This window comes from Grus americana, chromosome 36 (assembly GCF_028858705.1).
Source record: "Grus americana isolate bGruAme1 chromosome 36, bGruAme1.mat, whole genome shotgun sequence".
Lineage (NCBI taxonomy): Eukaryota > Metazoa > Chordata > Aves > Gruiformes > Gruidae > Grus > Grus americana.
In genome coordinates, this window is record NC_072887.1 from 52,822 (window position 1) to 78,060 (window position 25,239).

Sequence of the window (25,239 nt, forward strand, 5' to 3'; positions counted from 1 at the left end):
GGGCTCGACGTTTGGAGTTTTGAGGGTGAATGCTGATTTTGGCCGAGAGTAGAGTGACGTAAGGTGCTATGTCGAGGCCTTGCTCGTCTCGGCGAGCCCGCAGCCCCAAGGTGTTTGGGGCTGTGCGAGGGCCACCAAGGGAGGTTTGAGGCCAGGCACGCGTTTTGGGTCTGGCACCTTTGGCCTGGGAGCAGGGGCTCGACGTTTGGAGTTTTGAGGGTGAATGCTGATTTTGGCCGAGGGTAGAGTGACGTAAGGTGCTATGTCGAGGCCTTGCTCGTCTCGGCGAGCCCGCAGCCCCAAGGTGAATGGGCTGTGCGAGGGCCACCAAGGGAGGTTTGAGGCCAGGCACGCGTTTTGGGTCTGGCACCTTTGGCCTGGGAGCAGGGGCTCGACGTTTGGAGTTTTGAGGGTGAATGCTGATTTTGGCCGAGGGTAGAGTGACGTAAGGTGCTATGTCGAGGCCTTGCTCGTCTCGGCGAGCCCGCAGCCCCAAGGTGAATGGGGCTGTGCGAGGGCCACCAAGGGAGGTTTGAGGCCAGGCACGCGTTTTGGGTCTGGCACCTTTGGCCTGGGAGCAGGGGCTCGACGTTTGGAGTTTTGAGGGTGAATGCTGATTTTGGCCGAGGGTAGAGTGACGTAAGGTGCTATGTCGAGGCCTTGCTCGTCTCGGCGAGCCCGCAGCCCCAATGTGAATGGGGCTGTGCGAGGGCCACCAAGGGAGGTTTGAGGCCAGGCACGCGTTTTGGGTCTGGCACCTTTGGCCTGGGAGCAGGGGCTCGACGTTTGGAGTTTTGAGGGTGAATGCTGATTTTGGCCGAGGGTAGAGTGACGTAAGGTGCTATGTCGAGGCCTTGCTCGTCTCGGCGAGCCCGCAGCCCCAATGTGAATGGGGCTGTGCGAGGGCCACCAAGGGAGGTTTGAGGCCAGGCACGCGTTTTGGGTCTGGCACCTTTGGCCTGGGAGCAGGGGCTCGACGTTTGGAGTTTTGAGGGTGAATGCTGATTTTGGCCGAGGGTAGAGTGACGTAAGGTGCTATGTCGAGGCCTTGCTCGTCTCGGCGAGCCCGCAGCCCCAATGTGAATGGGGCTGTGCGAGGGCCACCAAGGGAGGTTTGAGGCCAGGCACGCGTTTTGGGTCTGGCACCTTTGGCCTGGGAGCAGGGGCTCGACGTTTGGAGTTTTGAGGGTGAATGCTGATTTTGGCCGAGAGTAGAGTGACGTAAGGTGCTATGTCGAGGCCTTGCTCGTCTCGGCGAGCCCGCAGCCCCAATGTGAATGGGGCTGTGCGAGGGCCACCAAGGGAGGTTTGAGGCCAGGCACGCGTTTTGGGTCTGGCACCTTTGGCCTGGGAGCAGGGGCTCGACGTTTGGAGTTTTGAGGGTGAATGCTGATTTTGGCCGAGGGTAGAGTGACGTAAGGTGCTATGTCGAGGCCTTGCTCGTCTCGGCGAGCCCGCAGCCCCAATGTGAATGGGGCTGTGCGAGGGCCACCAAGGGAGGTTTGAGGCCAGGCACGCGTTTTGGGTCTGGCACCTTTGGCCTGGGAGCAGGGGCTCGACGTTTGGAGTTTTGAGGGTGAATGCTGATTTTGGCCGAGGGTAGAGTGACGTAAGGTGCTATGTCGAGGCCTTGCTCGTCTCGGCGAGCCCGCAGCCCCAATGTGAATGGGGCTGTGCGAGGGCCACCAAGGGAGGTTTGAGGCCAGGCACGCGTTTTGGGTCTGGCACCTTTGGCCTGGGAGCAGGGGCTCGACGTTTGGAGTTTTGAGGGTGAATGCTGATTTTGGCCGAGGGTAGAGTGACGTAAGGTGCTATGTCGAGGCCTTGCTCGTCTCGGCGAGCCCGCAGCCCCAATGTGAATGGGGCTGTGCGAGGGCCACCAAGGGAGGTTTGAGGCCAGGCACGCGTTTTGGGTCTGGCACCTTTGGCCTGGGAGCAGGGGCTCGACGTTTGGAGTTTTGAGGGTGAATGCTGATTTTGGCCGAGGTAGAGTGACGTAAGGTGCTATGTCGAGGCCTTGCTCGTCTCGGCGAGCCCGCAGCCCCAATGTGAATGGGGCTGTGCGAGGGCCACCAAGGGAGGTTTGAGGCCAGGCACGCGTTTTGGGTCTGGCACCTTTGGCCTGGGAGCAGGGGCTCGACGTTTGGAGTTTTGAGGGTGAATGCTGATTTTGGCCGAGGGTAGAGTGACGTAAGGTGCTATGTCGAGGCCTTGCTCGTCTCGGCGAGCCCGCAGCCCCAATGTGAATGGGGCTGTGCGAGGGCCACCAAGGGAGGTTTGAGGCCAGGCACGCGTTTTGGGTCTGGCACCTTTGGCCTGGGAGCAGGGGCTCGACGTTTGGAGTTTTGAGGGTGAATGCTGATTTTGGCCGAGGGTAGAGTGACGTAAGGTGCTATGTCGAGGCCTTGCTCGTCTCGGCGAGCCCGCAGCCCCAATGTGAATGGGGCTGTGCGAGGGCCACCAAGGGAGGTTTGAGGCCAGGCACGCGTTTTGGGTCTGGCACCTTTGGCCTGGGAGCAGGGGCTCGACGTTTGGAGTTTTGAGGGTGAATGCTGATTTTGGCCGAGGGTAGAGTGACGTAAGGTGCTATGTCGAGGCCTTGCTCGTCTCGGCGAGCCCGCAGCCCCAATGTGAATGGGGCTGTGCGAGGGCCACCAAGGGAGGTTTGAGGCCAGGCACGCGTTTTGGGTCTGGCACCTTTGGCCTGGGAGCAGGGGCTCGACGTTTGGAGTTTTGAGGGTGAATGCTGATTTTGGCCGAGGGTAGAGTGACGTAAGGTGCTATGTCGAGGCCTTGCTCGTCTCGGCGAGCCCGCAGCCCCAATGTGAATGGGGCTGTGCGAGGGCCACCAAGGGAGGTTTGAGGCCAGGCACGCGTTTTGGGTCTGGCACCTTTGGCCTGGGAGCAGGGGCTCGACGTTTGGAGTTTTGAGGGTGAATGCTGATTTTGGCCGAGGGTAGAGTGACGTAAGGTGCTATGTCGAGGCCTTGCTCGTCTCGGCGAGCCCGCAGCCCCAATGTGAATGGGGCTGTGCGAGGGCCACCAAGGGAGGTTTGAGGCCAGGCACGCGTTTTGGGTCTGGCACCTTTGGCCTGGGAGCAGGGGCTCGACGTTTGGAGTTTTGAGGGTGAATGCTGATTTTGGCCGAGGGTAGAGTGACGTAAGGTGCTATGTCGAGGCCTTGCTCGTCTCGGCGAGCCCGCAGCCCCAATGTGAATGGGGCTGTGCGAGGGCCACCAAGGGAGGTTTGAGGCCAGGCACGCGTTTTGGGTCTGGCACCTTTGGCCTGGGAGCAGGGGCTCGACGTTTGGAGTTTTGAGGGTGAATGCTGATTTTGGCCGAGGGTAGAGTGACGTAAGGTGCTATGTCGAGGCCTTGCTCGTCTCGGCGAGCCCGCAGCCCCAATGTGAATGGGGCTGTGCGAGGGCCACCAAGGGAGGTTTGAGGCCAGGCACGCGTTTTGGGTCTGGCACCTTTGGCCTGGGAGCAGGGGCTCGACGTTTGGAGTTTTGAGGGTGAATGCTGATTTTGGCCGAGGGTAGAGTGACGTAAGGTGCTATGTCGAGGCCTTGCTCGTCTCGGCGAGCCCGCAGCCCCAATGTGAATGGGGCTGTGCGAGGGCCACCAAGGGAGGTTTGAGGCCAGGCACGCGTTTTGGGTCTGGCACCTTTGGCCTGGGAGCAGGGGCTCGACGTTTGGAGTTTTGAGGGTGAATGCTGATTTTGGCCGAGGGTAGAGTGACGTAAGGTGCTATGTCGAGGCCTTGCTCGTCTCGGCGAGCCCGCAGCCCCAATGTGAATGGGGCTGTGCGAGGGCCACCAAGGGAGGTTTGAGGCCAGGCACGCGTTTTGGGTCTGGCACCTTTGGCCTGGGAGCAGGGGCTCGACGTTTGGAGTTTTGAGGGTGAATGCTGATTTTGGCCGAGGGTAGAGTGACGTAAGGTGCTATGTCGAGGCCTTGCTCGTCTCGGCGAGCCCGCAGCCCCAATGTGAATGGGGCTGTGCGAGGGCCACCAAGGGAGGTTTGAGGCCAGGCACGCGTTTTGGGTCTGGCACCTTTGGCCTGGGAGCAGGGGCTCGACGTTTGGAGTTTTGAGGGTGAATGCTGATTTTGGCCGAGGGTAGAGTGACGTAAGGTGCTATGTCGAGGCCTTGCTCGTCTCGGCGAGCCCGCAGCCCCAATGTGAATGGGGCTGTGCGAGGGCCACCAAGGGAGGTTTGAGGCCAGGCACGCGTTTTGGGTCTGGCACCTTTGGCCTGGGAGCAGGGGCTCGACGTTTGGAGTTTTGAGGGTGAATGCTGATTTTGGCCGAGGGTAGAGTGACGTAAGGTGCTATGTCGAGGCCTTGCTCGTCTCGGCGAGCCCGCAGCCCCAATGTGAATGGGGCTGTGCGAGGGCCACCAAGGGAGGTTTGAGGCCAGGCACGCGTTTTGGGTCTGGCACCTTTGGCCTGGGAGCAGGGGCTCGACGTTTGGAGTTTTGAGGGTGAATGCTGATTTTGGCCGAGGGTAGAGTGACGTAAGGTGCTATGTCGAGGCCTTGCTCGTCTCGGCGAGCCCGCAGCCCCAATGTGAATGGGGCTGTGCGAGGGCCACCAAGGGAGGTTTGAGGCCAGGCACGCGTTTTGGGTCTGGCACCTTTGGCCTGGGAGCAGGGGCTCGACGTTTGGAGTTTTGAGGGTGAATGCTGATTTTGGCCGAGGGTAGAGTGACGTAAGGTGCTATGTCGAGGCCTTGCTCGTCTCGGCGAGCCCGCAGCCCCAATGTGAATGGGGCTGTGCGAGGGCCACCAAGGGAGGTTTGAGGCCAGGCACGCGTTTTGGGTCTGGCACCTTTGGCCTGGGAGCAGGGGCTCGACGTTTGGAGTTTTGAGGGTGAATGCTGATTTTGGCCGAGGGTAGAGTGACGTAAGGTGCTATGTCGAGGCCTTGCTCGTCTCGGCGAGCCCGCAGCCCCAATGTGAATGGGGCTGTGCGAGGGCCACCAAGGGAGGTTTGAGGCCAGGCACGCGTTTTGGGTCTGGCACCTTTGGCCTGGGAGCAGGGGCTCGACGTTTGGAGTTTTGAGGGTGAATGCTGATTTTGGCCGAGGGTAGAGTGACGTAAGGTGCTATGTCGAGGCCTTGCTCGTCTCGGCGAGCCCGCAGCCCCAATGTGAATGGGGCTGTGCGAGGGCCACCAAGGGAGGTTTGAGGCCAGGCACGCGTTTTGGGTCTGGCACCTTTGGCCTGGGAGCAGGGGCTCGACGTTTGGAGTTTTGAGGGTGAATGCTGATTTTGGCCGAGGGTAGAGTGACGTAAGGTGCTATGTCGAGGCCTTGCTCGTCTCGGCGAGCCCGCAGCCCCAATGTGAATGGGGCTGTGCGAGGGCCACCAAGGGAGGTTTGAGGCCAGGCACGCGTTTTGGGTCTGGCACCTTTGGCCTGGGAGCAGGGGCTCGACGTTTGGAGTTTTGAGGGTGAATGCTGATTTTGGCCGAGGGTAGAGTGACGTAAGGTGCTATGTCGAGGCCTTGCTCGTCTCGGCGAGCCCGCAGCCCCAATGTGAATGGGGCTGTGCGAGGGCCACCAAGGGAGGTTTGAGGCCAGGCACGCGTTTTGGGTCTGGCACCTTTGGCCTGGGAGCAGGGGCTCGACGTTTGGAGTTTTGAGGGTGAATGCTGATTTTGGCCGAGGGTAGAGTGACGTAAGGTGCTATGTCGAGGCCTTGCTCGTCTCGGCGAGCCCGCAGCCCCAATGTGAATGGGGCTGTGCGAGGGCCACCAAGGGAGGTTTGAGGCCAGGCACGCGTTTTGGGTCTGGCACCTTTGGCCTGGGAGCAGGGGCTCGACGTTTGGAGTTTTGAGGGTGAATGGTGATTTTGGCCGAGGGTAGAGTGACGTAAGGTGCTATGTCGAGGCCTTGCTCGTCTCGGCGAGCCCGCAGCCCCAATGTGAATGGGGCTGTGCGAGGGCCACCAAGGGAGGTTTGAGGCCAGGCACGCGTTTTGGGTCTGGCACCTTTGGCCTGGGAGCAGGGGCTCGACGTTTGGAGTTTTGAGGGTGAATGCTGATTTTGGCCGAGGGTAGAGTGACGTAAGGTGCTATGTCGAGGCCTTGCTCGTCTCGGCGAGCCCGCAGCCCCAATGTGAATGGGGCTGTGCGAGGGCCACCAAGGGAGGTTTGAGGCCAGGCACGCGTTTTGGGTCTGGCACCTTTGGCCTGGGAGCAGGGGCTCGACGTTTGGAGTTTTGAGGGTGAATGCTGATTTTGGCCGAGGGTAGAGTGACGTAAGGTGCTATGTCGAGGCCTTGCTCGTCTCGGCGAGCCCGCAGCCCCAATGTGAATGGGGCTGTGCGAGGGCCACCAAGGGAGGTTTGAGGCCAGGCACGCGTTTTGGGTCTGGCACCTTTGGCCTGGGAGCAGGGGCTCGACGTTTGGAGTTTTGAGGGTGAATGCTGATTTTGGCCGAGGGTAGAGTGACGTAAGGTGCTATGTCGAGGCCTTGCTCGTCTCGGCGAGCCCGCAGCCCCAATGTGAATGGGGCTGTGCGAGGGCCACCAAGGGAGGTTTGAGGCCAGGCACGCGTTTTGGGTCTGGCACCTTTGGCCTGGGAGCAGGGGCTCGACGTTTGGAGTTTTGAGGGTGAATGCTGATTTTGGCCGAGGGTAGAGTGACGTAAGGTGCTATGTCGAGGCCTTGCTCGTCTCGGCGAGCCCGCAGCCCCAAGGTGAATGGGGCTGTGCGAGGGCCACCAAGGGAGGTTTGAGGCCAGGCACGCGTTTTGGGTCTGGCACCTTTGGCCTGGGAGCAGGGGCTCGACGTTTGGAGTTTTGAGGGTGAATGCTGATTTTGGCCGAGGGTAGAGTGACGTAAGGTGCTATGTCGAGGCCTTGCTCGTCTCGGCGAGCCCGCAGCCCCAATGTGAATGGGGCTGTGCGAGGGCCACCAAGGGAGGTTTGAGGCCAGGCACGCGTTTTGGGTCTGGCACCTTTGGCCTGGGAGCAGGGGCTCGACGTTTGGAGTTTTGAGGGTGAATGCTGATTTTGGCCGAGGGTAGAGTGACGTAAGGTGCTATGTCGAGGCCTTGCTCGTCTCGGCGAGCCCGCAGCCCCAATGTGTATGGGGCTGTGCGAGGGCCACCAAGGGAGGTTTGAGGCCAGGCACGCGTTTTGGGTCTGGCACCTTTGGCCTGGGAGCAGGGGCTCGACGTTTGGAGTTTTGAGGGTGAATGCTGATTTTGGCCGAGGGTAGAGTGACGTAAGGTGCTATGTCGAGGCCTTGCTCGTCTCGGCGAGCCCGCAGCCCCAAGGTGAATGGGGCTGTGCGAGGGCCACCAAGGGAGGTTTGAGGCCAGGCACGCGTTTTGGGTCTGGCACCTTTGGCCTGGGAGCAGGGGCTCGACGTTTGGAGTTTTGAGGGTGAATGCTGATTTTGGCCGAGGGTAGAGTGACGTAAGGTGCTATGTCGAGGCCTTGCTCGTCTCGGCGAGCCCGCAGACCCAAGGTGAATGGGGCTGTGCGAGGGCCACCAAGGGAGGTTTGAGGCCAGGCACGCGTTTTGGGTCTGGCACCTTTGGCCTGGGAGCAGGGGCTCGACGTTTGGAGTTTTGAGGGTGAATGCTGATTTTGGCCGAGGGTAGAGTGACGTAAGGTGCTATGTCGAGGCCTTGCTCGTCTCGGCGAGCCCGCAGCCCCAATGTGAATGGGGCTGTGCGAGGGCCACCAAGGGAGGTTTGAGGCCAGGCACGCGTTTTGGGTCTGGCACCTTTGGCCTGGGAGCAGGGGCTCGACGTTTGGAGTTTTGAGGGTGAATGCTGATTTTGGCCGAGGGTAGAGTGACGTAAGGTGCTATGTCGAGGCCTTGCTCGTCTCGGCGAGCCCGCAGCCCCAATGTGAATGGGGCTGTGCGAGGGCCACCAAGGGAGGTTTGAGGCCAGGCACGCGTTTTGGGTCTGGCACCTTTGGCCTGGGAGCAGGGGCTCGACGTTTGGAGTTTTGAGGGTGAATGCTGATTTTGGCCGAGGGTAGAGTGACGTAAGGTGCTATGTCGAGGCCTTGCTCGTCTCGGCGAGCCCGCAGCCCCAATGTGAATGGGGCTGTGCGAGGGCCACCAAGGGAGGTTTGAGGCCAGGCACGCGTTTTGGGTCTGGCACCTTTGGCCTGGGAGCAGGGGCTCGACGTTTGGAGTTTTGAGGGTGAATGCTGATTTTGGCCGAGGGTAGAGTGACGTAAGGTGCTATGTCGAGGCCTTGCTCGTCTCGGCGAGCCCGCAGCCCCAAGGTGAATGGGGCTGTGCGAGGGCCACCAAGGGAGGTTTGAGGCCAGGCACGCGTTTTGGGTCTGGCACCTTTGGCCTGGGAGCAGGGGCTCGACGTTTGGAGTTTTGAGGGTGAATGCTGATTTTGGCCGAGGGTAGAGTGACGTAAGGTGCTATGTCGAGGCCTTGCTCGTCTCGGCGAGCCCGCAGCCCCAATGTGAATGGGGCTGTGCGAGGGCCACCAAGGGAGGTTTGAGGCCAGGCACGCGTTTTGGGTCTGGCACCTTTGGCCTGGGAGCAGGGGCTCGACGTTTGGAGTTTTGAGGGTGAATGCTGATTTTGGCCGAGGGTAGAGTGACGTAAGGTGCTATGTCGAGGCCTTGCTCGTCTCGGCGAGCCCGCAGCCCCAATGTGAATGGGGCTGTGCGAGGGCCACCAAGGGAGGTTTGAGGCCAGGCACGCGTTTTGGGTCTGGCACCTTTGGCCTGGGAGCAGGGGCTCGACGTCTGGAGTTTTGAGGGTGAATGCTGATTTTGGCCGAGGGTAGAGTGACGTAAGGTGCTATGTCGAGGCCTTGCTCGTCTCGGCGAGCCCGCAGCCCCAAGGTGAATGGGGCTGTGCGAGGGCCACCAAGGGAGGTTTGAGGCCAGGCACGCGTTTTGGGTCTGGCACCTTTGGCCTGGGAGCAGGGGCTCGACGTTTGGAGTTTTGAGGGTGAATGCTGATTTTGGCCGAGGGTAGAGTGACGTAAGGTGCTATGTCGAGGCCTTGCTCGTCTCGGCGAGCCCGCAGCCCCAATGTGAATGGGGCTGTGCGAGGGCCACCAAGGGAGGTTTGAGGCCAGGCACGCGTTTTGGGTCTGGCACCTTTGGCCTGGGAGCAGGGGCTCGACGTTTGGAGTTTTGAGGGTGAATGCTGATTTTGGCCGAGGGTAGAGTGACGTAAGGTGCTATGTCGAGGCCTTGCTCGTCTCGGCGAGCCCGCAGACCCAATGTGAATGGGGCTGTGCGAGGGCCACCAAGGGAGGTTTGAGGCCAGGCACGCGTTTTGGGTCTGGCACCTTTGGCCTGGGAGCAGGGGCTCGACGTTTGGAGTTTTGAGGGTGAATGCTGATTTTGGCCGAGGGTAGAGTGACGTAAGGTGCTATGTCGAGGCCTTGCTCGTCTCGGCGAGCCCGCAGCCCCAATGTGAATGGGGCTGTGCGAGGGCCACCAAGGGAGGTTTGAGGCCAGGCACGCGTTTTGGGTCTGGCACCTTTGGCCTGGGAGCAGGGGCTCGACGTTTGGAGTTTTGAGGGTGAATGCTGATTTTGGCCGAGGGTAGAGTGACGTAAGGTGCTATGTCGAGGCCTTGCTCGTCTCGGCGAGCCCGCAGCCCCAATGTGAATGGGGCTGTGCGAGGGCCACCAAGGGAGGTTTGAGGCCAGGCACGCGTTTTGGGTCTGGCACCTTTGGCCTGGGAGCAGGGGCTCGACGTTTGGAGTTTTGAGGGTGAATGCTGATTTTGGCCGAGGGTAGAGTGACGTAAGGTGCTATGTCGAGGCCTTGCTCGTCTCGGCGAGCCCGCAGCCCCAATGTGAATGGGGCTGTGCGAGGGCCACCAAGGGAGGTTTGAGGCCAGGCACGCGTTTTGGGTCTGGCACCTTTGGCCTGGGAGCAGGGGCTCGACGTTTGGAGTTTTGAGGGTGAATGCTGATTTTGGCCGAGGGTAGAGTGACGTAAGGTGCTATGTCGAGGCCTTGCTCGTCTCGGCGAGCCCGCAGCCCCAATTTGAATGGGGCTGTGCGAGGGCCACCAAGGGAGGTTTGAGGCCAGGCACGCGTTTTGGGTCTGGCACCTTTGGCCTGGGAGCAGGGGCTCGACGTTTGGAGTTTTGAGGGTGAATGCTGATTTTGGCCGAGGGTAGAGTGACGTAAGGTGCTATGTCGAGGCCTTGCTCGTCTCGGCGAGCCCGCAGCCCCAAGGTGAATGGGGCTGTGCGAGGGCCACCAAGGGAGGTTTGAGGCCAGGCACGCGTTTTGGGTCTGGCACCTTTGGCCTGGGAGCAGGGGCTCGACGTTTGGAGTTTTGAGGGTGAATGCTGATTTTGGCCGAGGGTAGAGTGACGTAAGGTGCTATGTCGAGGCCTTGCTCGTCTCGGCGAGCCCGCAGCCCCAATGTGAATGGGGCTGTGCGAGGGCCACCAAGGGAGGTTTGAGGCCAGGCACGCGTTTTGGGTCTGGCACCTTTGGCCTGGGAGCAGGGGCTCGACGTTTGGAGTTTTGAGGGTGAATGCTGATTTTGGCCGAGGGTAGAGTGACGTAAGGTGCTATGTCGAGGCCTTGCTCGTCTCGGCGAGCCCGCAGCCCCAATGTGAATGGGGCTGTGCGAGGGCCACCAAGGGAGGTTTGAGGCCAGGCACGCGTTTTGGGTCTGGCACCTTTGGCCTGGGAGCAGGGGCTCGACGTTTGGAGTTTTGAGGGTGAATGCTGATTTTGGCCGAGGGTAGAGTGACGTAAGGTGCTATGTCGAGGCCTTGCTCGTCTCGGCGAGCCCGCAGCCCCAATGTGAATGGGGCTGTGCGAGGGCCACCAAGGGAGGTTTGAGGCCAGGCACGCGTTTTGGGTCTGGCACCTTTGGCCTGGGAGCAGGGGCTCGACGTTTGGAGTTTTGAGGGTGAATGCTGATTTTGGCCGAGGGTAGAGTGACGTAAGGTGCTATGTCGAGGCCTTGCTCGTCTCGGCGAGCCCGCAGCCCCAAGGTGAATGGGGCTGTGCGAGGGCCACCAAGGGAGGTTTGAGGCCAGGCACGCGTTTTGGGTCTGGCACCTTTGGCCTGGGAGCAGGGGCTCGACGTTTGGAGTTTTGAGGGTGAATGCTGATTTTGGCCGAGGGTAGAGTGACGTAAGGTGCTATGTCGAGGCCTTGCTCGTCTCGGCGAGCCCGCAGCCCCAATGTGAATGGGGCTGTGCGAGGGCCACCAAGGGAGGTTTGAGGCCAGGCACGCGTTTTGGGTCTGGCACCTTTGGCCTGGGAGCAGGGGCTCGACGTTTGGAGTTTTGAGGGTGAATGCTGATTTTGGCCGAGGGTAGAGTGACGTAAGGTGCTATGTCGAGGCCTTGCTCGTCTCGGCGAGCCCGCAGCCCCAATGTGAATGGGGCTGTGCGAGGGCCACCAAGGGAGGTTTGAGGCCAGGCACGCGTTTTGGGTCTGGCACCTTTGGCCTGGGAGCAGGGGCTCGACGTTTGGAGTTTTGAGGGTGAATGCTGATTTTGGCCGAGGGTAGAGTGACGTAAGGTGCTATGTCGAGGCCTTGCTCGTCTCGGCGAGCCCGCAGCCCCAATGTGAATGGGGCTGTGCGAGGGCCACCAAGGGAGGTTTGAGGCCAGGCACGCGTTTTGGGTCTGGCACCTTTGGCCTGGGAGCAGGGGCTCGACGTTTGGAGTTTTGAGGGTGAATGCTGATTTTGGCCGAGGGTAGAGTGACGTAAGGTGCTATGTCGAGGCCTTGCTCGTCTCGGCGAGCCCGCAGCCCCAATGTGAATGGGGCTGTGCGAGGGCCACCAAGGGAGGTTTGAGGCCAGGCACGCGTTTTGGGTCTGGCACCTTTGGCCTGGGAGCAGGGGCTCGACGTTTGGAGTTTTGAGGGTGAATGCTGATTTTGGCCGAGGGTAGAGTGACGTAAGGTGCTATGTCGAGGCCTTGCTCGTCTCGGCGAGCCCGCAGCCCCAATGTGAATGGGGCTGTGCGAGGGCCACCAAGGGAGGTTTGAGGCCAGGCACGCGTTTTGGGTCTGGCACCTTTGGCCTGGGAGCAGGGGCTCGACGTTTGGAGTTTTGAGGGTGAATGCTGATTTTGGCCGAGGGTAGAGTGACGTAAGGTGCTATGTCGAGGCCTTGCTCGTCTCGGCGAGCCCGCAGCCCCAATGTGAATGGGGCTGTGCGAGGGCCACCAAGGGAGGTTTGAGGCCAGGCACGCGTTTTGGGTCTGGCACCTTTGGCCTGGGAGCAGGGGCTCGACGTTTGGAGTTTTGAGGGTGAATGCTGATTTTGGCCGAGGGTAGAGTGACGTAAGGTGCTATGTCGAGGCCTTGCTCGTCTCGGCGAGCCCGCAGCCCCAATGTGAATGGGGCTGTGCGAGGGCCACCAAGGGAGGTTTGAGGCCAGGCACGCGTTTTGGGTCTGGCACCTTTGGCCTGGGAGCAGGGGCTCGACGTTTGGAGTTTTGAGGGTGAATGCTGATTTTGGCCGAGGGTAGAGTGACGTAAGGTGCTATGTCGAGGCCTTGCTCGTCTCGGCGAGCCCGCAGCCCCAATGTGAATGGGGCTGTGCGAGGGCCACCAAGGGAGGTTTGAGGCCAGGCACGCGTTTTGGGTCTGGCACCTTTGGCCTGGGAGCAGGGGCTCGACGTTTGGAGTTTTGAGGGTGAATGCTGATTTTGGCCGAGGGTAGAGTGACGTAAGGTGCTATGTCGAGGCCTTGCTCGTCTCGGCGAGCCCGCAGCCCCAATGTGAATGGGGCTGTGCGAGGGCCACCAAGGGAGGTTTGAGGCCAGGCACGCGTTTTGGGTCTGGCACCTTTGGCCTGGGAGCAGGGGCTCGACGTTTGGAGTTTTGAGGGTGAATGCTGATTTTGGCCGAGGGTAGAGTGACGTAAGGTGCTATGTCGAGGCCTTGCTCGTCTCGGCGAGCCCGCAGCCCCAATGTGAATGGGGCTGTGCGAGGGCCACCAAGGGAGGTTTGAGGCCAGGCACGCGTTTTGGGTCTGGCACCTTTGGCCTGGGAGCAGGGGCTCGACGTTTGGAGTTTTGAGGGTGAATGCTGATTTTGGCCGAGGGTAGAGTGACGTAAGGTGCTATGTCGAGGCCTTGCTCGTCTCGGCGAGCCCGCAGCCCCAATGTGAATGGGGCTGTGCGAGGGCCACCAAGGGAGGTTTGAGGCCAGGCACGCGTTTTGGGTCTGGCACCTTTGGCCTGGGAGCAGGGGCTCGACGTTTGGAGTTTTGAGGGTGAATGCTGATTTTGGCCGAGGGTAGAGTGACGTAAGGTGCTATGTCGAGGCCTTGCTCGTCTCGGCGAGCCCGCAGCCCCAATGTGAATGGGGCTGTGCGAGGGCCACCAAGGGAGGTTTGAGGCCAGGCACGCGTTTTGGGTCTGGCACCTTTGGCCTGGGAGCAGGGGCTCGACGTTTGGAGTTTTGAGGGTGAATGCTGATTTTGGCCGAGGGTAGAGTGACGTAAGGTGCTATGTCGAGGCCTTGCTCGTCTCGGCGAGCCCGCAGCCCCAATGTGAATGGGGCTGTGCGAGGGCCACCAAGGGAGGTTTGAGGCCAGGCACGCGTTTTGGGTCTGGCACCTTTGGCCTGGGAGCAGGGGCTCGACGTTTGGAGTTTTGAGGGTGAATGCTGATTTTGGCCGAGGGTAGAGTGACGTAAGGTGCTATGTCGAGGCCTTGCTCGTCTCGGCGAGCCCGCAGCCCCAATGTGAATGGGGCTGTGCGAGGGCCACCAAGGGAGGTTTGAGGCCAGGCACGCGTTTTGGGTCTGGCACCTTTGGCCTGGGAGCAGGGGCTCGACGTTTGGAGTTTTGAGGGTGAATGCTGATTTTGGCCGAGGGTAGAGTGACGTAAGGTGCTATGTCGAGGCCTTGCTCGTCTCGGCGAGCCCGCAGCCCCAATGTGAATGGGGCTGTGCGAGGGCCACCAAGGGAGGTTTGAGGCCAGGCACGCGTTTTGGGTCTGGCACCTTTGGCCTGGGAGCAGGGGCTCGACGTTTGGAGTTTTGAGGGTGAATGCTGATTTTGGCCGAGGGTAGAGTGACGTAAGGTGCTATGTCGAGGCCTTGCTCGTCTCGGCGAGCCCGCAGCCCCAATGTGAATGGGGCTGTGCGAGGGCCACCAAGGGAGGTTTGAGGCCAGGCACGCGTTTTGGGTCTGGCACCTTTGGCCTGGGAGCAGGGGCTCGACGTTTGGAGTTTTGAGGGTGAATGCTGATTTTGGCCGAGGGTAGAGTGACGTAAGGTGCTATGTCGAGGCCTTGCTCGTCTCGGCGAGCCCGCAGCCCCAATGTGAATGGGGCTGTGCGAGGGCCACCAAGGGAGGTTTGAGGCCAGGCACGCGTTTTGGGTCTGGCACCTTTGGCCTGGAGCAGGGGCTCGACGTTTGGAGTTTTGAGGGTGAATGCTGATTTTTGGCCGAGAGTAGAGTGACGTAAGGTGCTATGTCGAGGCCTTGCTCGTCTCGGCGAGCCCGCAGCCCCAAGGTGAATGGGGCTGTGCGAGGGCCACCAAGGGAGGTTTGAGGCCAGGCAGCCGTTTTGGGTCTGGCACCTTTGGCCTGGGAGCAGGGGCTCGACGTTTGGAGTTTTGAGGGTGAATGGTGATTTTGGCCGAGAGTAGAGTGACGTAAGGTGCTATGTCGAGCCCTTGCTCGTCTCGGCGAGCCCGCAGCCCCAAGGTGAATGGGGCTGTGCGAGGGCCACCAAGGGAGGTTTGAGGCCAGGCACGCGTTTTGGGTCTGGCACCTTTGGCCTGGGAGCAGGGGCTCGACGTTTGGAGTTTTGAGGGTGAATGGTGATTTTGGCCGAGAGTAGAGTGACGTAAGGTGCTATGTCGAGGCCTTGCTCATCTCGGCGAGCCCGCAGCCCCAATGTGAATGGGGCTGTGCGAGGGCCACCAAGGGAGGTTTGAGGCCAGGCACGCGTTTTGGGTCTGGCACCTTTGGCCTGGGAGCAGGGGCTCGACGTTTGGAGTTTTTGAGGGTGAATGCTGATTTTGGCCGAGGGTAGAGTGACGTAAGGTGCTATGCCGAGGCCTTGCTCGTCTCGGCGAGCCCGCAGCCCCAATGTGAATGGGGCTGTGCGAGGGCCACCAAGGGAGGTTTGAGGCCAGGCACGCGTTTTGGGTCTGGCACCTTTGGCCTGGAGCAGGGGCTCGACGTTTGGAGTTTTGAGGGTGAATGCTGATTTTGGCCGAGAGTAGAGTGACGTAAGGTGCTATGTCGAGGCCTTGCTCGTCTCGTCTCGGCGAGCCCGCAGCCCCAATGTGAATGGGGCTGTGCGAGGGCCACCAAGGGAGGTTTGAGGCCAGGCACGCGTTTTGGGTCTGGCACCTTTGGCCTGGGAGCAAGGGCTCGACGTTTGGAGTTTTGAGGGTGAATGGTGATTTTGGCCGAGGGTAGAGTGACGTAAGGTGCTATGTCGAGGCCTTGCTCGTCTCGGCGAGCCCGCAGCCACAATGTGAATGGGGCTGTGCGAGGGCCACCAAGGGAGGTTTGAGGCCAGGCACGCGTTTTGGGTCTGGCACCTTTGGCCTGGGAGCAGGGGCTCGACGTTTGGAGTTTTGAGGGTGAATGCTGATTTTGGCCGAGGGTAGAGTGACGTAAGGTGCTATGCCGAGGCCTTGCTCGTCTCGGCGAGCCCGCAGCCCCAATGTGAATGGGGCTGTGCGAGGGCCACCAAGGGAGGTTTGAGGCCAGGCACGCGTTTTGGGTCTGGCACCTTTGGCCTGGGAGCAGGGGCTCGACGTTTGGAGTTTTGAGGGTGAATGCTGATTTTGGCCGAGGGTAGAGTGACGTAAGGTGCTATGTCGAGGCCTTGCTCGTCTCGGCGAGCCCGCAGCCCCAAGGTGAATGGGGCTGTGCGAGGGCCACCAAGGGAGGTTTGAGGCCAGGCACGCGTTTTGGGTCTGGCACCTTTGGCCTGGGAGCAGGGGCTCGACGTTTGGAGTTTTGAGGGTGAATGCTGATTTTGGCCGAGAGTAGAGTGACGTAAGGTGCTATGTCGAGGCCTTGCTCGTCTCGGCGAGCCCGCAGCCCCAATGTGAATGGGGCTGTGCGAGGGCCACCAAGGGAGGTTTGAGGCCAGGCACGCGTTTTGGGTCTGGCACCTTTGGCCTGGGAGCAGGGGCTCGACGTTTGGAGTTTTGAGGGTGAATGCTGATTTTGGCCGAGGGTAGAGTGACGTAAGGTGCTATGTCGAGGCCTTGCTCGTCTCGGCGAGCCCGCAGCCCCAAGGTGAATGGGGCTGTGCGAGGGCCACCAAGGGAGGTTTGAGGCCAGGCACGCGTTTTGGGTCTGGCACCTTTGGCCTGGGAGCAGGGGCTCGACGTTTGGAGTTTTGAGGGTGAATGCTGATTTTGGCCGAGAGTAGAGTGACGTAAGGTGCTATGTCGAGCCCTTGCTCGTCTCGGCGAGCCCGCAGCCCCAAGGTGAATGGGGCTGTGCGAGGGCCACCAAGGGAGGTTTGAGGCCAGGCACGCGTTTTGGGTCTGGCACCTTTGGCCTGGGAGCAGGGGCTCGACGTTTGGAGTTTTGAGGGTGAATGCTGATTTTTGGCCGAGGGTAGAGTGACGTAAGGTGCTATGTCGAGGCCTTGCTCGTCTCGGCGAGCCCGCAGCCCCAAGGTGAATGGGGCTGTGCGAGGGCCACCAAGGGAGGTTTGAGGCCAGGCACGCGTTTTGGGTCTGGCACCTTTGGCCTGGGAGCAGGGGCTCGACGTTTGGAGTTTTGAGGGTGAATGCTGATTTTGGCCGAGAGTAGAGTGACGTAAGGTGCTATGTCGAGCCCTTGCTCGTCTCGGCGAGCCCGCAGCCCCAAGGTGAATGGGGCTGTGCGAGGGCCACCAAGGGAGGTTTGAGGCCAGGCACGCGTTTTGGGTCTGGCACCTTTGGCCTGGGAGCAGGGGCTCGACGTTTGGAGTTTTGAGGGTGAATGCTGATTTTGGCCGAGGGTAGAGTGACGTAAGGTGCTATGTCGAGGCCTTGCTCGTCTCGGCGAGCCCGCAGCCCCAATGTGAATGGGGCTGTGCGAGGGCCACCAAGGGAGGTTTGAGGCCAGGCACGCGTTTTGGGTCTGGCACCTTTGGCCTGGGAGCAGGGGCTCGACGTTTGGAGTTTTGAGGGTGAATGCTGATTTTGGCCGAGGGTAGAGTGACGTAAGGTGCTATGTCGAGCCCTTGCTCGTCTCGGCGAGCCCGCAGCCCCAAGGTGAATGGGGCTGTGCGAGGGCCACCAAGGGAGGTTTGAGGCCAGGCACGCGTTTTGGGTCTGGCACCTTTGGCCTGGGAGCAGGGGCTCGACGTTTGGAGTTTTGAGGGTGAATGCTGATTTTGGCCGAGAGTAGAGTGACGTAAGGTGCTATGTCGAGCCCTTGCTCGTCTCGGCGAGCCCGCAGCCCCAAGGTGAATGGGGCTGTGCGAGGGCCACCAAGGGAGGTTTGAGGCCAGGCACGCGTTTTGGGTCTGGCACCTTTGGCCTGGGAGCAGGGGCTCGACGTTTGGAGTTTTGAGGGTGAATGCTGATTTTGGCCGAGGGTAGAGTGACGTAAGGTGCTATGTCGAGGCCTTGCTCGTCTCGGCGAGCCCGCAGCCCCAATGTGAATGGGGCTGTGCGAGGGCCACCAAGGGAGGTTTGAGGCCAGGCACGCGTTTTGGGTCTGGCACCTTTGGCCTGGGAGCAGGGGCTCGACTTTTGGAGTTTTGAGGGTGAATGCTGATTTTGGCCGAGGGTAGAGTGACGTAAGGTGCTATGTCGAGGCCTTGCTCGTCTCGGCGAGCCCGCAGCCCCAATGTGAATGGGGCTGTGCGAGGGCCACCAAGGGAGGTTTGAGGCCAGGCACGCGTTTTGGGTCTGGCACCTTTGGCCTGGGAGCAGGGGCTCGACGTTTGGAGTTTTGAGGGTGAATGCTGATTTTGGCCGAGGGTAGAGTGACGTAAGGTGCTATGTCGAGGCCTTGCTCGTCTCAGCGAGCCCGCAGCCCCAATGTGAATGGGGCTGTGCGAGGGCCACCAAGGGAGGTTTGAGGCCAGGCACGCGTTTTGGGTCTGGCACCTTTGGCCTGGGAGCAGGGGCTCGACGTTTGGAGTTTTGAGGGTGAATGCTGATTTTGGCCGAGAGTAGAGTGACGTAAGGTGCTATGTCGAGCCCTTGCTCGTCTCGGCGAGCCCGCAGCCCCAATGTAAATGGGGCTGTGCGAGGGCCACCAAGGGAGGTTTGAGGCCAGGCACGCGTTTTGGGTCTGGCACCTTTGGCCTGGGAGCAGGGGCTCGACATTTGGAGTTTTGAGGGTGAATGCTGATTTTGGCCGAGAGTAGAGTGACGTAAGGTGCTATGTCGAGGCCTTGCTCATCTCGGCGAGCCCGCAGCCCCAATGTGAATGGGGCTGTGCGAGGGCCACCAAGGGAGGTTTGAGGCCAGGCACGCGTTTTGGGTCTGGCACCTTTGGCCTGGGAGCAGGGGCTCGACGTTTGGAGTTTTGAGGGTGAATGGTGATTTTGGCCGAGGGTAGAGTGACGTAAGGTGCTATGCCGAGCCCTTGCTCGTCTCGGCGAGCCCGCAGCCCCAATGTGAATGGGGCTGTGCGAGGGCCACCAAGGGAGGTTTGAGGCCAGGCACGCGTTTTGGGTCTGGCACCTTTGGCCTGGGAGCAGGGGCTCGACGTTTGGAGTTTTGAGGGTGAATGCTGATTTTGGCCGAGAGTAGAGTGACGTAAGGTGCTATGTCGAGCCCTTGCTCGTCTCGGCGAGCCCGCAGCCCCAAGGTGAATGGGGCTGTGCGAGGGCCACCAAGGGAGGTTTGAGGCCAGGCACGCGTTTTGGGTCTGGCACCTTTGGCCTGGGAGCAGGGGCTCGACGTTTGGAGTTTTGAGGGTGAATGCTGATTTTGGCCGAGAGTAGAGTGACGTAAGGTGCTATGTCGAGCCCTTGCTCGTCTCGGCGAGCCCGCAGCCCCAATGTGAATGGGGCTGTGCGAGGGCCACCAAGGGAGGTTTGAGGCCAGGCACGCGTTTTGGGTCTGGCACCTTTGGCCTGGGAGCAGGGGCTCGACGTTTGGAGTTTTGAGGGTGAATGCTGATTTTGGCCGAGGGTAGAGTGACGTAAGGTGCTATGCCGAGGCCTTGCTCGTCTCGGCGAGCCCGCAGCCCCAATGTGAATGGGGCTGTGCGAGGGCCACCAAGGGAGGTTTGAGGCCAGGCACGCGTTTTGGGTCTGGCACCTTTGGCCTGGGAGCAGGGGCTCGACGTTTGGAGTTTTGAGGGTGAATGGTGATTTTGGCCGAGGGTAGAGTGACGTAAGGTGCTATGTCGAGGCCTTGCTCGTCTCGGCGAGCCCGCAGCCCCAAGGTGAATGGGGCTGTGCGAGGGCCACCAAGGGAGGTTTGAGGCCAGGCACGCGTTTTGGGTCTGGCACCTTTGGCCTGGGAGCAGGGGCTCGACGTTTCGAGTTTTGAGGGTGAATGCTGATTTTGGCCGAGAGTAGAGTGACGTAAGGTGCTATGTCGAGGCCTTGCTCGTCTCGGCGAGCCCGCAGCCCCAAGGTGAATGGGGCTGTGCGAGGGCCACCAAGGGAGGTTTGAGGCCAGGCACGCGTTTTTGGGTCTGGCACCTTTGGCCTGGGAGCAGGGGCTCGACGTTTGGAGTTTTGAGGGTGAATGCTGATTTTGGCCGAGAGTAGAGTGACGTAAGGTGCTATGTCGAGGCCTTGCTCGTCTCGGCGAGCCCGCAGCCCCAATGTGAATGGGGCTGTGCGAGGGCCACCAAGGGAGGTTTGAGGCCAGGCACGCGTTTTGGGTCTGGCACCTTTGGCCTGGGAGCAGGGGCTCGACGTTTGGAGTTTTGAGGGTGAATGCTGATTTTGGCCGAGGGTAGAGTGACGTAAGGTGCTATGTCGAGGCCTTGCTCGTCTCGGCGAGCCCGCAGCCCCAAGGTGAATGGGGCTGTGCGAGGGCCACCAAGGGAGGTTTGAGGCCAGGCACGCGTTTTGGGTCTGGCACCTTTGGCCTGGGAGCAGGGGCTCGACGTTTGGAGTTTTGAGGGTGAATGCTGATTTTGGCCGAGAGTAGAGTGACATAAGGTGCTATGTCGAGCCCTTGCTCGTCTCGGCGAGCCCGCAGCCCCAAGGTAAATGGGGCTGTGCGAGGGCCACCAAGGGAGGTTTGAGGCCAGGCATGCATTTTGGGTCTGGCACCTTTGGCCTGGGAGCAGGGGCTCGACATTTGGAGTTTTGAGGGTGAATGCTGATTTTGGCCGAGGGTAGAGTGACGTAAGGTGCTATGTCGAGCCCTTGCTCATCTCGGCGAGCCCGCAGCCCCAAGGTGAATGGGGCTGTGCGAGGGCCACCAAGGGAGGTTTGAGGCCAGGCACGCGTTTTGGGTCTGGCACCTTTGGCCTGGGAGCAGGGGCTCGACGTTTGGAGTTTTGAGGGTAAATGCTGATTTTGGCCGAGGGTAGAGTGACGTAAGGTGCTATGTCGAGGCCTTGCTCGTCTCGGCGAGCCCGCAGCCCCAAGGTGAATGGGGCTGTGCGAGGGCCACCAAGGGAGGTTTGAGGCCAGGCACGCGTTTTGGGTCTGGCACCTTTGGCCTGGGAGCAGGGGCTCGACGTTTGGAGTTTTGAGGGTGAATGCTGATTTTGGCCGAGAGTAGAGTGACGTAAGGTGCTATGTCGAGGCCTTGCTCGTCTCGGCGAGCCCGCAGCCCCAAGGTGAATGGGGCTGTGCGAGGGCCACCAAGGGAGGTTTGAGGCCAGGCACGCGTTTTGGGTCTGGCACCTTTGGCCTGGGAGCAGGGGCTCGACGTTTGGAGTTTTGAGGGTGAATGCTGATTTTGGCCGAGAGTAGAGTGACGTAAGGTGCTATGTCGAGGCCTTGCTCGTCTCGGCGAGCCCGCAGCCCCAATGTGAATGGGGCTGTGCGAGGGCCACCAAGGGAGGTTTGAGGCCAGGCACGCGTTTTGGGTCTGGCACCTTTGGCCTGGGAGCAGGGGCTCGACGTTTGGAGTTTTGAGGGTGAATGCTGATTTTGGCCGAGGGTAGAGTGACGTAAGGTGCTATGTCGAGGCCTTGCTCGTCTCGGCGAGCCCGCAGCCCCAATGTGAATGGGGCTGTGCGAGGGCCACCAAGGGAGGTTTGAGGCCAGGCACGCGTTTTGGGTCTGGCACCTTTGGCCTGGGAGCAGGGGCTCGACGTTTGGAGTTTTGAGGGTGAATGGTGATTTTGGCCGAGAGTAGAGTGACATAAGGTGCTATGTCGAGCCCTTGCTCGTCTCGGCGAGCCCGCAGCCCCAAGGTAAATGGGGCTGTGCGAGGGCCACCAAGGGAGGTTTGAGGCCAGGCATGCATTTTGGGTCTGGCACCTTTGGCCTGGGAGCAGGGGCTCGACGTTTGGAGTTTTGAGGGTAAATGCTGATTTTGGCCGAGGGTAGAGTGACGTAAGGTGCTATGTCGAGGCCTTGCTCATCTCGGCGAGCCCGCAGCCCCAATGTGAATGGGGCTGTGCGAGGGCCACCAAGGGAGGTTTGAGGCCAGGCACGCGTTTTGGGTCTGGCACCTTTGGCCTGGGAGCAGGGGCTCGACGTTTGGAGTTTTGAGGGTAAATGCTGATTTTGGCCGAGGGTAGAGTGACGTAAGGTGCTATGTCGAGCCCTTGCTCGTCTCGGCGAGCCCGCAGCCCCAAGGTGAATGGGGCTGTGCGAGGGCCACCAAGGGAGGTTTGAGGCCAGGCACGCGTTTTGGGTCTGGCACCTTTGGCCTGGGAGCAGGGGCTCGACGTTTGGAGTTTTGAGGGTGAATGCTGATTTTGGCCGAGGGTAGAGTGACATAAGGTGCTATGTCGAGCCCTTGCTCGTCTCGGCGAGCCCGCAGCCCCAATGTGAATGGGGCTGTGCGAGGGCCACCAAGGGAGGTTTGAGGCCAGGCACGCGTTTTGGGTCTGGCACCTTTGGCCTGGGAGCAGGGGCTCGACGTTTGGAGTTTTGAGGGTGAATGCTGATTTTGGCCGAGAGTAGAGTGACGTAAGGTGCTATGCCGAGCCCTTGCTCGTCTCGGCGAGCCCGCAGCCCCAAGGTGAATGGGGCTGTGCGAGGGCCACCAAGGGAGGTTTGAGGCCAGGCACGCGTTTTGGGTCTGGCACCTTTGGCCTGGGAGCAGGGGCTCGACGTTTGGAGTTTTGAGGGTGAATGCTGATTTTGGCCGAGAGTAGAGTGACGTAAGGTGCTATGTCGAGCCCTTGCTCGTCTCGGCGAGCCCGCAGCCCCAATGTGAATGGGGCTGTGCGAGGGCCACCAAGGGAGGTTTGAGGCCAGGCACGCGTTTTGGGTCTGGCACCTTTGGCCTGGGAGCAGGGGCTCGACGTTTGGAGTTTTGAGGGTGAATGCTGATTTTGGCCGAGGGTAGAGTGACGTAAGGTGCTATGTCGAGGCCTTGCTCGTCTCGGCGAGCCCGCAGCCCCAATGTGAATGGGGCTGTGCGAGGGCCACCAAGGGAGGTTTGAGGCCAGGCACGCGTTTTGGGTCTGGCACCTTTGGCCTGGGAGCAGGGGCTCGACGTTTGGAGTTTTGAGGGTGAATGCTGATTTTGGCCGAGGGTAGAGTGACGTAAGGTGCTATGTCGAGGCCTTGCTCGTCTCGGCGAGCCCGCAGCCCCAATGTGAATGGGGCTGTGCGAGGGCCACCAAGGGAGGTTTGAGGCCAGGCACGCGTTTTGGGTCTGGCACCTTTGGCCTGGGAGCAGGGGCTCGACGTTTGGAGTTTTGAGGGTGAATGCTGATTTTGGCCGAGGGTAGAGTGACGTAAGGTGCTATGCCGAGCCCTTGCTCGTCTCGGCGAGCCCGCAGCCCCAAGGTGAATGGGGCTGTGCGAGGGCCACCAAGGGAGGTTTGAGGCCAGGCACGCGTTTTGGGTCTGGCACCTTTGGCCTGGGAGCAGGGGCTCGACGTTTGGAGTTTTGAGGGTGAATGCTGATTTTGGCCGAGGGTAGAGTGACGTAAGGTGCTATGTCGAGGCCTTGCTCGTCTCGGCGAGCCCGCAGCCCCAGTGTGAATGGGGCTGTGCGAGAGCCACCAAGGGAGGTTTGAGGCCAGGCACGCGTTTTGGGTCTGGCACCTTTGGCCTGGGAGCAGGGGCTCGACGTTTGGAGTTTTGAGGGTGAATGCTGATTTTGGCCGAGGGTAGAGTGACGTAAGGTGCTATGCCGAGCCCTTGCTCGTCTCGGCGAGCCCACAGCCCCAAGGTGAATGGGGCTGTGCGAGGGCCACCAAGGGAGGTTTGAGGCCAGGCACGCGTTTTGGGTCTGGCACCTTTGGCCTGGGAGCAGGGGCTCGACGTTTGGAGTTTTGAGGGTGAATGCTGATTTTGGCCGAGAGTAGAGTGACGTAAGGTGCTATGCCGAGCCCTTACTCGTCTTGGCGAGCCCGCAGCCCCAATGTGAATGGGGCTGTGCGAGGGCCACCAAGGGAGGTTTGAGGCCAGGCACGCGTTTTGGAGGCTCGCATGTAGGTAGTTAGGGCCCGGCGGCCGGAAGATGTCGCGCTGTACGGAAAGATAAGACCCCTCTCCTAATAGCCAATAGTGTTTAATTTATGACGTAAGCAGACGGATGTGATGTTGTAAACCTAAGCTATATAATGCTCTGTTGCCCACCAATAAACGCCATTTGCCGTCCACCACATTGGTGTCTGTGAGCTGATGGACCGAACGACCCGCGGTTGATCGTCGTGCCGTTCCTGAACCAGGTCGTCACGCCAACGCCAGGCGACACCTAACCCTAACCCTAACCGTAACCCTAATGACCCTAACCCTAACCCCAGACCCCTAACCCCGGACCCCTAACGACCCTAACCCTGACCCTAATGACCCTAACCCCCAACTCCCTAACCGCCATGACTGTAAGCCCTAATAGCTCCTGTAACCCTAGACTGTACTGGGTGCTGTAACGCTAACCCTAACCGTAGGCTCCTCCCCTGACGCTAGGCCCCGCCTAGGAGTACAGCTGTAACCCTAGGCTCCGCCCTGTAGTGTCGGTTTTTCAAAATGGCCCACTTCCGGGTTCTTTAGCAGGCTTCCGGTCACGGGGTGGGCTGTTTCTAGCCGGAATGGGCGGACTTCCGGTGTGTCTGGAGGACTTCCGGTGGCGGGGGATGGTTTTATTAGGGTTTTCGGACAATTCCGGGTTCTGGGGACAATGTTTCACGTCGGAATCGGCGGACCCCTGAAGTCCGTTGAAGGACTTCCGGTCATAGAGATGAAGGCTCACGGGGGACTTGGAGGACTTCCTGGTCCCATGGAGGACTTCCGCCCATAGTTGAGCTCTTCCGGTCATCGAGTTTTCAAAATGCAGGGCTTGGAGGATTGGGGAGCATAGAGAGTGGTAGGGGAGTGCTGAATGGGACGCGTTGTGGTTCCTCTCTAATGTGGGTACCCTTGATTCTATTGTTGTTTTAGGTCCTGGAAGGACGGTATGTAAGAGCAAATTTTGAGTTCTGTAACTTTTCTGTATCATTTTGTATTGTATAGGGTAGTATTATTCTATATAGTATTATTCTATGATTCTTTATTTATACATACTAAGTCTGGTGCAGCAGTAGAAAATTTCACACACCCTGGGAGTAGGTTTTTTCAGTTTTAATGAATAAATTTAATTTTTTTTTGTTTTAACTACTACTCCCAGGGAGGTGACATATTCTACTGCTGCTTCTGGTTTTTTTTTCTTTAAACCAGTATTTTATTTTGACTACACTAAGCTTGTTAATACAAACATTGTGAATATAAACAGCACAAAAAAAAATACAGAACATTAAATGCCACCAGGGACTCAGAGACGCGAAGACAAACACAACACTAGCAGCGGACACACAAAATAATTCCCCCCACCCCCCCCGGACAAAACTCAAACACAAAAAGGAAGACAAACCCTAATACCCACATCATAACTGACACACAAAAATTTCACAACCAGCAGAGCAAAACTCCTCCTTTGTTATTTCGCCTTTGCTGTTACTTTCTTTACAGAACACCACCATTAGGCATTAATACATAGGTTTCCAATGTTGAACTATCACCACAGCAAGGACTCAGAGCAATGACGGTGATTAACACAAGCACAGTGACAGTCCATCTCTCGTGCTTCGCTTCACATTTTTCTCCTTCCAGAGCTTCCTGCTACAATGCAATCTCGATCCTCCGATTCAAATCCCGGCCAAACACGTGCAGCTTGCCAGAACCTGGATCAGTGCTCTGATTCCCTGCTTGTAAAAAATAACTCCAAACAC

At 59.8% G+C, this 25,239-nt stretch overlaps 1 protein-coding gene across 1 annotated transcript in view; it reads left to right on the forward strand.

Annotated features, from left to right (window-relative positions):
- Positions 1-24,272, forward strand: part of FUZ (fuzzy planar cell polarity protein) — a 26,042-nt gene extending 1,770 nt beyond the window's left edge. Inside the window, exon 5 of the mRNA XM_054808498.1 lies at positions 24,029-24,272. Coding sequence (XP_054664473.1) covers positions 24,029-24,272 — 244 coding nt within the window. The remainder of the gene's footprint in view (positions 1-24,028) is intronic.
- Positions 24,273-25,239: the final 967 nt, after the last annotated feature.